The sequence below is a fragment of the Drosophila montana genome, unplaced genomic scaffold, assembly GCF_035044405.1.
Source record: "Drosophila montana isolate Dmon_TW-CO22-7 unplaced genomic scaffold, ASM3504440v1 contig_3200_1, whole genome shotgun sequence".
NCBI classification, from domain to species: Eukaryota; Metazoa; Arthropoda; class Insecta; order Diptera; family Drosophilidae; genus Drosophila; species Drosophila montana.
The window spans coordinates 8,260,618-8,274,352 of NW_026998080.1; the positions used below are offsets into that span (position 1 = coordinate 8,260,618).

Consider the following 13,735-nt stretch of genomic DNA (forward strand, 5'->3'; position numbering starts at 1 on the left):
CCAATTCCATAGCAAAGACAACATAATATGTAAATAACATGCTGTTAAATTGACACTGTTAATAATTGACAGTTGTTCAAAATGGTATACAAACTGTTATAAAAGGATCTGTACATATAGAGCTATATATTTACATATCAGCTTCTTAACATAGAACTAAAATATTAATAAGAGCTACAGTTTTTATCGCTGTTAAAGTAACCGTGCCTATAACAGCATATATCTTTGTTAACAGCTGCTTAACATAATCTGCTCTGTTAAAGCCCCCGTTGTTGCCTTTTCGTAGAGTTGTTAATAATAGTTACTTAAAATTAAATTCTCACAACACAAACTAAATTCCATATACCCAATTTCATACACCCTTTTTACACAGGGCATACGAATGTCTTGTCCAAGACAAACTGAAATGATTTGCATTATTTGCTGTTGTGGTCGGGGCTGCCGCATTTATTGCTGTGGCAGCAGCCTGAAACAAACACAACTCAAATTGAAATGTAGAAAGTTATGAATGTGAAGATAAACATAATTGTGGCACAGCCAGACACACACAATTGGGCAGTAAATAATTAAAGGCCACAAAGACCCGGAGGTCTGCTCAAAGCCAGCTATCGAATATGCATATGCATGGAATAAGCAATCGATAAATCGAATTAAGAAGCTGCTGCACACTCATTGAACAACTTCAAGCCTAACATTGCTGTTTTTGGGGCGTAACCAAAAGTCGTAGAAATTTGTGTTAATTGCTGTCAAGTGACAATTGAACGATCTCTCATGCATGTGAGTGCATGCCATGCAGGTAAATGACTTGATTGCAATGATTATGCCCGATGCTGATGCTGCTGCTGTTGCTGCTGCTGCTGTTGCTGTTGCTGGAACTGCAACTGCAACTGCGAGCGGAGTCCGCACTTGATTAATTGACGCCCCGACAGCCAACAGCAGCGGCAAGGGGCGCAAACGACTGACGCTTGATTGACTCAACGTGGCCCGGGCCGGGGTCTGGGCCATTCGAACCTTTTGCAGCTAAAAGTTAACAAGTTTTTGCCGTTCCACTTGACTGCAAAATGCAGCGAATGAAGACGCAAACGGCAACGCAATCCAATAGACGACCGGCCCAAACACGAGAGACCCGAGACCAGAGACCAGCGACCAGAGACCATAGACTGGAGACCAGAGAGCATGACTCTTGGGCACAGCTTCGCTTCTCTTGGCCGGGGCCATGCCAAATGCGGCGCACAGTGTTTTATTTTTGGTGTGTGTGTGCGTGTGTCTGTGTCTGTGTTGATGGCTGGCCAGGCCTTTATCTAGTTGAGTCCATCTAGGCGAAGCTGTTCGTCTGTCCACAACAGTCCGACATGGACAACAACGACGACGGCGACGACGACGGCCAAGCGTTTGCCTTCCATATCAGCCATGTCTATCTGAGCTGTGGCACTCGCTCTGGCTGCCTCTCTCTCGCTCTCTCGCTCTCTCTTTCTCTCTATCTCTGTTGCTCTATGCTCGTATATTTGTCCATTGAAGCATGCAATTGATTGCTGCAACAACAACAACAACAACAGCAGCAACTGCAACAACAACTAGTCAGCCAGTCAGCCCGGCTTCCATCTCTGGGTTTTGAGTCTGTGCCCGCTGCGCTTTAATTGCCTTTTCATTGCGGGCCGTCGGCCGTTTGGACATTGGTTTTGGCCAAATACCCCGGCCCCGGTCTCGGTCCCAGCCCAGGCCAGGCAGCGGCAACAGACTGATGGCCCGCCAGCCAGGCGGACTGTGTAATTTGTGGTTGTTGTTCTCAGTTAATGCATTACATGAATTTTAACAAGCTTTGCAGTCTGCACTGTCCCCCAACCCCCCGCCCCCCCTTCCCCTTCCCCTTCCCCATCTTCTTGCTACGCGCTCTGTTGTTTATTTGTGCCGCATCGTTCTTGTCTGATATGCAAAGCTCTTTGCTCTCCAAATTGATTTTATTTGCAAATACGCAACAGTGTTGCAAACTTTGCTGTTAGCAATGTGCAGTGTTGTTTAAGTCGCTGTAGTCAACATTTACATGTCTTTGTTTTCTGTAACAAAGAGTTGTGGCAGTCTAATAAAGGGTTTCAATATTAAATGAAATCCTTGTAGTTGTGCACTCTAAATTCTAAAACTGTTATACAATTTTCGACCAGCTGTCGTTTTGGAAGCTAATTGATATAGTTATAGGATTTTTATATAATATTGATTAAGAGTTAATATTCAAATCTATTTACTCAATGCGAACTTTCTTAATGCGCTGCACTACATGGCAAATAAATTAAGTTAACCCCTCTAGAGGACCTCTCCATACATCTTGTGCTGACATACATAGCATATCTCTCTGGTATATACCTACGTCCATATAATTATATATAGTTAACATTGCAAAACAACGCATAAACATAATAATACGCATAGTGTAACAGTTTTGTATACCAATTAAATTGTTAGCTGGCCAATTATTCTAACAATTATTGGCACTTGTTCAACACTGTCACAGTTACGTGTCCACTCCCAACACTAACTGGCCGTATCAGAAATTCTGTCATACTGTTACTCGCCGTCGTATAACTAGTTTTTCATTTATATTTGACACATGCCAACACGTTTGCATTCAGCGCACACACTTCGTCGCCTATAAACCCACCCCGCGCTCCCCTTCAGGTCCCTCTTGCTGCCCCTTTAGCTGCTGTTGCGGTGTTAGCCAAACTAATTGGCTGCGTTTTTGGTTAATTAGCGCAGTTTCGACTGCCACCAGGCAACGTTTCCATTGACGTTGCCGTTGCCGTAGCCGTAGCCGTGTCCATTGCTATCGTCGTTTTGGAGCACTGAAATCTCGCACACGCGCTTTTATTGCCACTCAAATTGGCAGGCGAAAACTTTGGCAGCGGCAACAATTTTGTCTGCATTAAAGCGTTGTAATTATTTTATGCCAGATAACAATTTGATATTGTCAGGCGCTGTAAAATGTGTCCATGCTCGCTGCTAACTTGGCCAATGCAGTGCTGCCAGGGGCGGCAACTGCAACTGCAACAGCAACTGCAACAGCAACTGTCACTGCCACTGCACATGCGTGTCTATGCAAATTGTCCAAATGCAACCAGGCCACATTAGGCTGAGCCAGGACAGACCCCAAATGTGTGCCTGAAGTGCGAAGGCAAGCAACGAACAATGGAGCGACATGGAGCACAGTGTTGATAAGCGATATATAAGTGCAGCAATTGAATGCTGTCATTCTGTGTTAATGTGGCCATTGTCTAAAATGTGCCCAGTGTTGGTAAAGATGTGGTCATGGCCATGCTGTAGTCGTAACTTCTGCTTTGAGCTCCATTTTGGCTTACTATTAACAAGGAAAAACAGTTCTTAACAGGAGTAACAAGTAAAATAACTTATTATGGCGAGCAGTGTTGGTAAACGTAGCTTACTGATTGGTTGCTTTTTAGCTAAAGTGAGCACGGAAAATAGTTTGAGGAAATATAAAAGTGGAAAATTGTTGCTAAACGTAAAAAGCTGCTGAGCTACTGAGTTGCTGTTGGGCTTATGTAAACATAAAAAACAGTGTTGGTAAAGGTAAAGTGCTGCTTAAAGCTGAAAGTCACCATGCAGGACAGGTATAAATCATCTAAAAGCAAACTAACAGCTATTTCAGCTCATTAAAGCCGAACTAATTCAAATTCCAAACGTTTTTGGCCCACTCTAATGCCGCGCCAAACAGTAAAACGGCATTCTCCATGCACACTCATATGAATAACAGCAGCGGCAACAACGCGCGCCTGCAGCAAACACTGTGGCGGCTGCCAATGTGCCTGTCAACAACTGACAGCCGCAGCGCGGGCTGCAGCAACAACAACACGCAACAGCAACAGCAACAACAACAACAACACGCAACAAACTCAACTTAGTAGCAGCAACTGCAACAACTGCAACAACTGCAGCAACTGCAGCTCCAGCTTGAACAGCAGCAGCTCGGTCCTCGTCATCGCTTTAACAATTTGCAATAAATTAGCCAGCGACTGCGCCGAGTTTTCACTTGAAATGCGATTCGAATTGCATTTGCACGGCGACATTTTGTCAGACTTTTCTTGTTTATTTTCCATTTTTCCATTGCCGTATACATGCATACATATATATGTATTTTTTGCTTTACCGTTACCCAGTTTTCGCCACACATAGCCGCAATTCAAGCGCTCCGTCTCTCTGACAGTTAACACTTTTAACCACAACTATTTCGAGCATGTCTTGACAATTTCACACTCGATCTAGCGTTGAAGTTGCTTGCAACTGGCAGCAACAGCTGCTGCAAACTAATTTTTCTCTACCTGGCTGCCACATTTCTTTTTTTTTTTGGCCTGGCCCTTTCACACAGGTAGCGTGTCGTTGGCAATTCTTCACGAAACTCACCTGGAGGAATGTGCCACAAATGCGCACAGCAGGCGATTCGGTCACGCCCACAAATAAATCTAAATAAACCCCTTAGAGCTGATCCAAAAGGATGCGAAATGAGTGCAAAGTCGGAGTTTTGTTCCTGTTCCTTCTACATCTAAATATTGCTCTAAATGTTGGCCTCTTTTATTTACGTTCCTAACTAGTTCACTTTTTGCTCTCAACCAAAGACATTTTGTGTCGTTGTCAACTTGGCTATGAACTCAAGGCTCCAGTCCACCTCCCCGGTCACCCGGAATATGACCTTGTAATAGCCCTCGGGCGCTATTTCGGGCATGCCGTCGCCATTGGCCACACACTTCTCCAGCTTGTAGACGCCTCTGGGCCAGGGATCGACGTTGTCGGGCTGCGGTAGATTCGAGCATTGGCCGAGATTTTTAAAAATAATGTCCTTATAGTAGGAGCTGGTATACTTTTTATATGTCTGCTTGGGTATAGACCACGGCAGGAGAACATATTCATCGGGATTACCCGAAGAGCTGCGATAGGCCACAACCTCCACCTGTAAAAGGATCAGACTAATTTTCAAGAGCACATTTTGACATTATATTACCCACAATTGTGGTCTCATCCGTATCGTAGTTCCAGTCCAATGCCGCCGTTATGGCATATTCTCCGCGTCCCACGCGTTCCGTTTTTGCCACAAGAAACATTTTCTTTGGATCCGAGGTTTGGACTGCAACAGACAACGGCTCGTAATCCCAGTTGCGCTATGATAGAGATTATCCAGTTTGTATTCTGTATTCTGTATATAGCCAGCTTTCCACTTACTTTGCCGGCACAGCCATTGAGCAACAGCACAAATGTGACAATTCCCGAAGCAGAAAACCAGAACGAACGCGTAAACATTTTCAAAATTTAACTTTGAGCTACTGAGCAGATTACTTGTGCTTTATATAACATTATATTGGGCCAATAGTTCATGTAGATCTCGACATAGTTTTAATGGGACTTGTTAACAAGCGCTCAATGTGGCTAATTGGGCTAATTGTGCACAAATTTCATGTCAACGAGTCTGCTCGTTCATGGAAATATTTATTTCAATTTTCCCTCTATCTGATCAAAATTAGTACGAATAACTATGTTGTGGTGCATGTGTCTACTTCATCTGGCCAAAGCAATCCCAATTCCATTTGTTTAATCTACAACTCGTTAGGTTTTCCCCTTAATCAATAAATGTCCATATGTTGTTCGAGTTTTTAGATCTCATCTATGTAATAGTACCAGGTAGAGTCGCCAAGCTTGGCATTTAAGTTCCCGAAAGAAAACTTAACTAAACTAAATCTTGCTCTACTCAAAGACTTAATAAATTCTTTTTAAATGGAATGTAGATTGCAGAGTTCTAAACTCAGAAAGAAATTTTTGAGTACATTTAAGCAAAAGTTTTATAGCTCACATCCAAAAACATGTTGAAAGTCTGACTCTTACTTATTTAACTATATATGTCATGAATATACAAATATGATTTGTTAAATACATTCAGAAAGAAAATAGTGAAATGGATAGGAAAGTTTCTTTTGTTCTCATAACTAAATATGATATTATAATATTTTGTTTTGCCTAAAATATCTTAAATCTCTTTTGTGAGCTCGCAACGAAATTGAAATAGATATTTCTATACAAATGTATATGTATATATGCTCATGCGCATATCCATTTAAATATGTATTTAAATATTTACATATATATTAATTTATATAATTTGGCAATAATTCACAAAGTCAAAGCCTTAATATATTTAACCTATATTAGGAACGAGAACAAAGCTGCCGTCAATCGCGCCGGTAACTGTAGAAATAACCTTACAGTTGACCTCGAGCGGCTTCTCGGGCACATGAAGGTCCGTGACCAAAAATAGTTCCAGCTGGAACGTCTTCTCAAGCCAGGTATTTGCATTGACCAAGTGCGGTAGTTGGGACCAGGAGATGAGAATTGCCTGTAACAGCCCATTGCAATCGTGCGAGATATGTTCCTCAGATAATAGCCTTGGCATTGAGCAGGATACGTTGCGTAATATTCGCCGCAGCCCACGGTCTCAATTTGCGCCACAAGATTCAATTTGGCCGGATTCGTTGTTCTAAATGCCACCAACATGGGCTCGTATTCCCAGTTGCACTGCAAAAGGCTTCATATGATTATTTGTTCGCCATAAAGCCGACTCTCCGCTTTCCGTTTTCCGCTTACGTAGCTCGCACAGCCCGTCAGCAACAGCACAAATGCGACTATACTTGCAGCACAGGACATCAACGAACGGCCAAACATTTTCAACATTGAACTAAATACCAGACTATTCGTGCTTTATATATGGTAGGTCAGGGAATCAGTTAAGCTCTATATACTATATAGCCTATACAATTGCTTTAATTTGGTTTTTTTTCAACAACAACTGACAGGCGCAATTTGTGCCTGACTGCCATCAGATTGGGCTAATTGTCAGCTATATAATTGCGATTTCATTTTAATAACCGGTAGTTCATTAAAATGTGATTGGGCGGGTATATTATACTTGTGCATTCGCAATGTCATAAATATCTATGTATATGTAGACTTTTAATCATGTCAACAGCGGGTAGAGTGAGTAGTTAATCTCAATGCATTCGGGAACTCCCAGTTAAATACGGATTTGTTGTTGCTCTTTTCTGATTACATTTTCGTATAGCTTGAACAGATCTTGAAGATCTTAAGATCCACAAATCGTATATACCATAAGCATGAAATAGGAGCTTTACCCTCTAAAAGTAATTAAAATACCTAAGAATATTCAAAAAATATATCTGCACTTTAGGGAACCTGTTTATTTTGAATAATTGTAAATATATTGCATTAATTATTAACCCATCATACTCTTCGAGAAAATCTTAGCTATGAGCTCAAAGCCCCATTCGACCTCGCCGGTAACGCTAAATAGAATCTTGTAGTAGCCCTCGGGCGCCATTTCGGGCATACCCTCGCCTGTGATCACACACTTATCCAGCTTGATTGTCATTGAGGGAAATGGCGATTCGGTGCCGGGCTTTGGCAGATTCGAGCAGGCGCCAAGATTTGAATAGATCACCTCCTTGTAATAGCCGTTGATGTAATCCTGAAATGATTGCTTCGGTATGGACCAGGGCACCAGTTGATAGTCATTGCCGTTGCCCGACTGGCTGCGATAGGCTATGGCCTCTACCTGGTTGAGTTGAATGTATGTATACGCCAATTATTTAGATCTATAAGCAATCGATTAGGTAATGCCACCCACCATTGTCGTCTCGTCGATTTTGTAGTTAATTCCAAACGTGGCTGATATGAATTTATCGCGTCGTTCGCGTTCAATTTCGGTCTCAATTGTCAATTTTGATGCGTCCGATGTGCGGCCAGTTATGAACAATGGCTCGTAATCCCATTGGCGCTGCATGAGATGAACAGGATATTATTATCCCTGCTATTGTATATCCCGAAACCTTAACTAACCTTGGCGCTGCAGCTGACACAGAGCACAACTATGCCAATAATCGTTGTAAGAGTCCAAAGCGAAAACATTGTCGTTGCGTCCAATGTTAACTTTTGAATCTCACACATTTTCCTAGCCTTATATAGCACAGGTCATAGCATCAGATTGGGTCAAATGCACATAGCTTGTTGTTGTAGATCGATCCAAAAGTATTTGACAATAATTAGAGTATCCACATGTGCCCCCCAATAACGAACATGACATGCAAATCTGATTAGTTCATTGCATGTCAACTTCTCTATCGCTTAGCTATTATCATTATTATTCGTATTATAATGATTACTATTATTATTATTATTATGATTACGATGATTAATTATTGTTTACCCAACAATCCATTTAGAAATTAGTTTTATCTTTATTTATTTTATTAAAGCTATTATTGGTTTGTGTTATTATTTATACAAACTATAAAAATTATTTTTAGCACTGACTTCTTTGGCCTTCGGCTCAAGTATTTGAACCTGCGACCTTCCTTGAAACAAAAATGACAAAGAAAGTATTTAATACCCTTGTAAACACTTTCCTTTCGCTTAATATCTGCCAAGATAGTGAAGGTCTTAAATGCTTTTTTTTTTTTTTTTTTAATAAGTGGTTTGTAAGGACTCTTTTGACATACAAAAACTCACTTTTCTACCTAGACTTCACCACCCTAAGATTCGAACCCGCAACCTCCTTTAAAAAATGAAAACATTCAGCTTGCAGACCTATTGTATATTTTATTTAGAATATTTAAACACACATTTAAATATATTTAAGCTCTCATATTGTTGGCTTCATTTGACATATTCCTGGATCTATCCAATTAAATCCGATTTCGTTGTTATCTTGACAATTGCGGCATGTGAAACTGCCGCTCACTGTGAATACGATCTTATAGTAACCCTCCAACAGAATCTCAGGCAAATCTTCTCCGGTGACCACACACTTGTCGAAGAAGTAGACGTCCTTAGGCAAAGGGTAGGCGTTGTCGGGTTCTGTTAGATTCGAGCAATGCTTTATGTTCTTCTAAAGAATATCCTTGTAGAAGGTTTTGGTAAACGATTGAAGAGTCTGCTTTGGTATAACCCAGGGTAGCACCTCGTAGTCATCCTCGCTGCCAGACTTGCTGCGATAGCTCGCGGCCTCGAACTGTTTGAGAATATATATTATAGAATATACATCTAGGCAGGAATATACTTGTAGATAGTTAGAACTCACCATAGTGCTCTCGTCCACATCATCATCATAAAATATTTTAGCCGTTATGGCATATTCGCCGCGTCCCACACGGTCAACACTTGTCTCCACGTTCAGTTTTGATGCATTCGTTGCTGTAGAACTAGCAAACAGAGGTTCATATTCCCAACGGCGCTGTCATCGGTTTAATGATGAATGCATTAGCTAATTGGTCAGTTTACTAGATGTGCAACCATCTAATGCAAAAACACAGCAACATGCCACAGAGAAAGACAGCGGCAAATCCGTATGCATTTCGGATGAGCTCTGGTTATGACCCTACCCATAACCAGGTTATTTATATACATATATAGGTTATGTCGTGACTCCAATTCGTACTGTTGGTTGTAGCCATTAAGCTTGACAAGTGTCAACGTTGTTAACATGTCCCTAGCATCCAATTTGATCATATCTATATCTATTTAAATTTTTTCAAATTAACAGTACGTGTTTCATCCCATGGCTGTGGATCGTCGGGAGATTAGTCGTTCAGACAGTCAGGCAACTAAAAGTTCTAGTTATGATTCCAATTTTAGGCTAATAGACAGATCTTAGGCGTTGACCATTGTAGCCAAGTCATATAGAAAACATACATAATCAACAAATCTAGTCAAAAGAGAAATAATACATTTTCGAAATAGTTCAATTACCGATTGAAAACTCTAGTTACCTTTTGGGAATCCCCAGCTATTATCATCCCAAAGAATCAGCCACAAAAAGTTGAAAGAACTTTCAAATTGCAGAGCTATTGTATATTAAATATAACTTGTGTTTTTTTTTGGAACCACGCGGATAGATACGGATAGATACTGTTAAAACTAATCTAATTCTTTTGATTACTATTCATATAAAGTAATCAATATTGGTTTTCTCATGCCATGACCCTTCGGTTCTCTTTGGGCTTAACCAATTAAATCCAAATTCGTGGTCAGCAATACAAAAATTGTTATGCCAGCCCCGACCTCTCCGCTGATGTCGAAGGTGATCTTGTAGTCGCCCTCGGGCACAACTTCGGGCATTCCATCGCCAGTCACAGTGCAGTTATCGAAATTGTATGTGCCTTTGGGCCAAGGGTATACATTCTCGGGTTCGGGTATATTCGAGCACTGCTTCAAATTCTTGTAGACAATGTCCTTGTAATGGGAATCGGCAAAGCTTTTAAATGTCTGCTTCGGTATGCTCCACGGTAAAAGCTTGTAATCATTCTCGCTGCCCGAAGAGCTGCGAAAAGCCGTAGCCTCCACCTGGTGGATAAATATTATGAATATACAATCCATTACATATAAAGAACCCTTTCGATTTCTTAGCACTCGCCATAGTCGTATCGTCCATATCGAAATTGACTAACAGTTTGCCCGTAAAAGCGTATCCATCGCGTCCATTTGGTTCGACATTTGCCTTAAGATTCATTTTTGATGCATTCGTCGTTCTGATAGATATCCAGATTGGTCCGTATTGCCAATTACGCTGCAAACGGGAACAGTTTGAATTTAGCTGCATATCCTCTTCTGAATTAAACTCTGTATCGCTCACCTTGCCAGCACAGATATCAATGAGCAATAGAAGCAATATCCAAGCCACGGAGAGCGTCAGCAGCAGACCCGTATACATTTTCGATGGGGTTTGATTTTGGTTGTATATATAGTCCGATTATTTATATATATGCTGATTTTGTCATGTGTCCCATTCATATTGTGGGTTGTAGCCATTAAGCTTGACAGCAATTAAAATATTAACACATGGCCGGCCTGAGAATCTGATCTGATAATATCAACGTATTCATTTCCACTATAATTTTTGCTAATATCTAATGATAAGAATAATACTTAATAATAAAACCATTTAATACTCTATTTATTAATGACATTCCCAGCAGTTTTACAAGCTGTACCAATAATACTGGGTGTTCATTTATATTGCACGTGCAGATCTTTGAGTGCAATAATTATATGCATTAGGTTAAAAGGGGAATCTCTATTTATTATATTCACATTCAATTCTCGTTGTCTTTGGGGAACCGCCATCTATTTTCAGTCAAAAGAATTAGCCACAATAAAAAGTTGAAAGAACTTTCGAATTGCAGAGCTATTGTAAATTTAATATAACTTGTGTTTTTCTGGAACCACTCAAATAGATACGGATAGATACTGTTAAAACTAACTTACATTTTTTGATTATTATTCAATATTGTTTTTTTATGCCATCACCCTTCGGTTGTCTTTGGGTTCTAAACAATCATTTCCGTATTCGTGATCACCTTTCCAATGTTTGTGAAGCCAAAATCGACCTGTCCGCTGATGGTAAAGACGAGCTTGTAGTAGCCCACGGGCACTACTTCGGGCATTCCATCGCCAGTCACAGTGCAGTTATCGAAATGGTAGGTGCCTTTAGGCCAGGGGTATACATTCTCGGGTTCGGGTATATTCGAGCACTCCTTCAAATTCTTGTAGGCAATCTCCTTGTAATGGGTTTGGGCAAACTGTTTAAATGTCTGCTTCGGTACTCTGAAGGGCAAAACCTTGTAATCGTCCTCGCTGCCCGAATAGCTGCGATAAGCCGTAGCCTCCACCTGGTGGATGAATATGATGAATATACAATGCATCACATTTAAAGAACACTTTTGACACACTCACCATGGTCGTATCGTCCATATCGAAATTTAGTAACAGTTTGGCCGTAAAAACGCATTCATCGCGTCCGATGCGTTCAACATCTGCCTCAAGATTCATTTTTGATGCATCCGTCGTTCTGGTAACTATAGAGATTGGTTCGTAATCCCAATTACGCTGCAAACGGGATCAGTTTAAATTAAAGCTCCATATCGCATCCTGTACTGAACAGTCCACAGCTTACCTTGCCAGCACAGCCAGCGACGAGCAATAGAAGTATCCATGCCACAGAGTAGGACAATAAGAACGAACGGGTGTACATTTCAGATGTGCGCTGGTTTCGTGAGTCCCTTTCCAGCTAAATTTTTCCATTTATATAGATCGGGTTATGTCATCGATGGTATATTTCATTGTAGATTCTTAGCTTTATTATTATTAATTAACCATGTTAACACGAGCTGCTTTGTGTAACTTAAGCAACTTTGTATAAGCAATGACTTTTCATAGAGTACAATGTATAAATTTACATTCAATTGTTGCTCGGGTAAAATATAGTCAAATGCCACAAGGCACCGCTATTAAATACCCTGTTCAGTCGTAAATTGTTTCAATGCTGTTAACTTTTAGCTAATAATTTGGTTAAATCAACAAACATTTATTAACATATTGCTTTCCACACTAGGAAATAACTGCGTGTAAATCGCGCGATATTACATAAAGTTTTGTTTTCTTATGTTAACAGCATCATAGCTATAACATATGTAAACTTTTGTTTAACAGTCTGCGATTAAATGGCGTTATGCTTATAACATTTGAGGGTTATGTTAAGAACAATATTTAAACAGGCTAGCCTCAATTTTTATATCACTTTCTCGGCATTATGTTGGTAAAATTTGTGTGTTATGTTAAACAACTTCAAAAATAAAATAACTAACACACAATATATTTATATATTATTTACAATATTATGAAGAAAATGATCTTTAAAATTTGCAGCTGTTATTGAAATGAAAGTTAATTGCATGCTGTTAATAACATTTGTGTGCTTTGCTCTGTTAACAGGAGTATATTAACATTTGGCCTGGCGTTCAGCTATGTGCTGAAACGTCAGTAAAGCGCTGTTATCTATCTATCTATCTATCTCATCCTCGCGTCCCACACGGTCAGCACTTGTCTCCAAAAGAGGTTCATATTCCCAATGGCACTGTCATCGATTAAATAATGAATGCATTAGCTAATTGGTCAGCTTACTAGATGTGCAACCATCTAACGCTCACCTTGCCAGCACAGCCATTGCAGAGCAACAACAGAGCAACATGCCATAGAGAACGAAATCCGTATGCATTTCGGATGAGCTCTGGTTATGACCCTGCCCATAACCAGATTATTTATATATATATAGTTTATGTCGTGACTCCAATTCGTACTGTTGGTTGTAGCCATTAAGCTTGACAAGTGTTAACATTGTTAACATGTCCGAAGCATCCAATTTGATCATATCAACGAATCTATATCCATCAAATGAACAATACATGTTTCATCCCATGGTTGCGAATCGCCGGGAAATTACTTTTTAGTCAGTCATGCAACTTTAAAATCTAGTTATGATTTCTGTTTTAGACTAGCAGAAGGATCTTAGTATCTCTTAACCAGAGTGCTATATAAAAGATAAATAATCCACAAATTCAGTCCGGTAATCTCTTTAGCAATAAAATCTTACATGGTATCCAGACAGATATGTCATGAAAAGTGGAAACCTATTCCAATATTGATATGGCTTAGGTTATACACTTCATTTAAAATCTGAAAGCGGAATATCTTTTAAATAAATAATTAATTTTAAATCAATTTCTATTGTATATATAATAGGCATTAATTAATTATCAGCATTGTTAACAGACAGCTCTAGTTGCCTTTTGGGAACCCCCAACTATTATCATTCACAAAAAAGATGAAAGAACTTTCG

The 13,735-nt window shown here is 40.0% G+C and overlaps 4 protein-coding genes across 4 annotated transcripts in view; 1 reads left to right on the forward strand and 3 right to left on the reverse strand.

Moving 5' to 3' along the window:
• The window catches only part of sbb (scribbler), a 103,529-nt gene that overhangs the window by 73,784 nt on the left and 16,010 nt on the right, over positions 1-13,735 (forward strand). The window lies entirely within an intron of this gene.
• Positions 4,534-5,304, reverse strand: LOC135431955 (uncharacterized). The gene is made up of 3 exons (XM_064687385.1): positions 5,221-5,304; positions 5,007-5,159; positions 4,534-4,951 (listed from the first exon to the last, which is right to left on the reverse strand). The coding sequence occupies exons 1-3, from the start codon at positions 5,296-5,298 to the stop codon at positions 4,610-4,612; spliced, it is 573 nt and encodes a 190-aa protein (XP_064543455.1). The 5' UTR covers positions 5,299-5,304; the 3' UTR covers positions 4,534-4,609.
• Positions 7,228-13,212, reverse strand: LOC135432540 (uncharacterized). The gene is made up of 8 exons (XM_064688270.1): positions 13,197-13,212; positions 13,047-13,126; positions 9,143-9,295; positions 9,011-9,073; positions 8,804-8,950; positions 7,903-8,019; positions 7,691-7,840; positions 7,228-7,618 (listed from the first exon to the last, which is right to left on the reverse strand). Exons 1-8 carry the CDS (start codon positions 13,210-13,212, stop codon positions 7,280-7,282), a joined length of 1,065 nt encoding a protein of 354 aa, XP_064544340.1. The 3' UTR covers positions 7,228-7,279.
• Positions 11,318-12,110, reverse strand: LOC135432023 (uncharacterized). Its single transcript, XM_064687467.1, has 3 exons — positions 12,014-12,110; positions 11,794-11,946; positions 11,318-11,729 (listed from the first exon to the last, which is right to left on the reverse strand). The coding sequence occupies exons 1-3, from the start codon at positions 12,089-12,091 to the stop codon at positions 11,388-11,390; spliced, it is 573 nt and encodes a 190-aa protein (XP_064543537.1). The 5' UTR covers positions 12,092-12,110; the 3' UTR covers positions 11,318-11,387.

What these genes read in the sequence shown, in the direction of transcription:
- LOC135431955 (XM_064687385.1), bottom strand. Translation starts at nt 5,298, where the DNA reads ATGTTTACGCGTTCGTTCTGGTTTTCTGCTTCGGGAATTGTCACATTT. An exon ending in TCAATGGCTGTGCCGGCAAA is followed by an intron (nt 5,160 to 5,220) that starts GTAAGTGGAAAG and finishes TCTCTATCATAG; the next exon opens with CGCAACTGGGATTACGAGCC. An exon ending in ATACGGATGAGACCACAATT is followed by an intron (nt 4,952 to 5,006) that starts GTGGGTAATATA and finishes ATCCTTTTACAG; the next exon opens with GTGGAGGTTGTGGCCTATCG.
- LOC135432023 (XM_064687467.1), bottom strand. Translation starts at nt 12,091, where the DNA reads ATGTACACCCGTTCGTTCTTATTGTCCTACTCTGTGGCATGGATACTT. An exon ending in TCGCTGGCTGTGCTGGCAAG is followed by an intron (nt 11,947 to 12,013) that starts GTAAGCTGTGGA and finishes TCCCGTTTGCAG; the next exon opens with CGTAATTGGGATTACGAACC. An exon ending in ATATGGACGATACGACCATG is followed by an intron (nt 11,730 to 11,793) that starts GTGAGTGTGTCA and finishes TTCATCCACCAG; the next exon opens with GTGGAGGCTACGGCTTATCG.
- LOC135432540 (XM_064688270.1), bottom strand. An exon ending in ACTATAAGATCGTATTCACA is followed by an intron (nt 8,020 to 8,803) that starts GTGAGCGGCAGT and finishes GTGCTATATAAG; the next exon opens with GCTAGGAAAATGTGTGAGAT. An exon ending in GTGTCAGCTGCAGCGCCAAG is followed by an intron (nt 7,841 to 7,902) that starts GTTAGTTAAGGT and finishes CATCTCATGCAG; the next exon opens with CGCCAATGGGATTACGAGCC.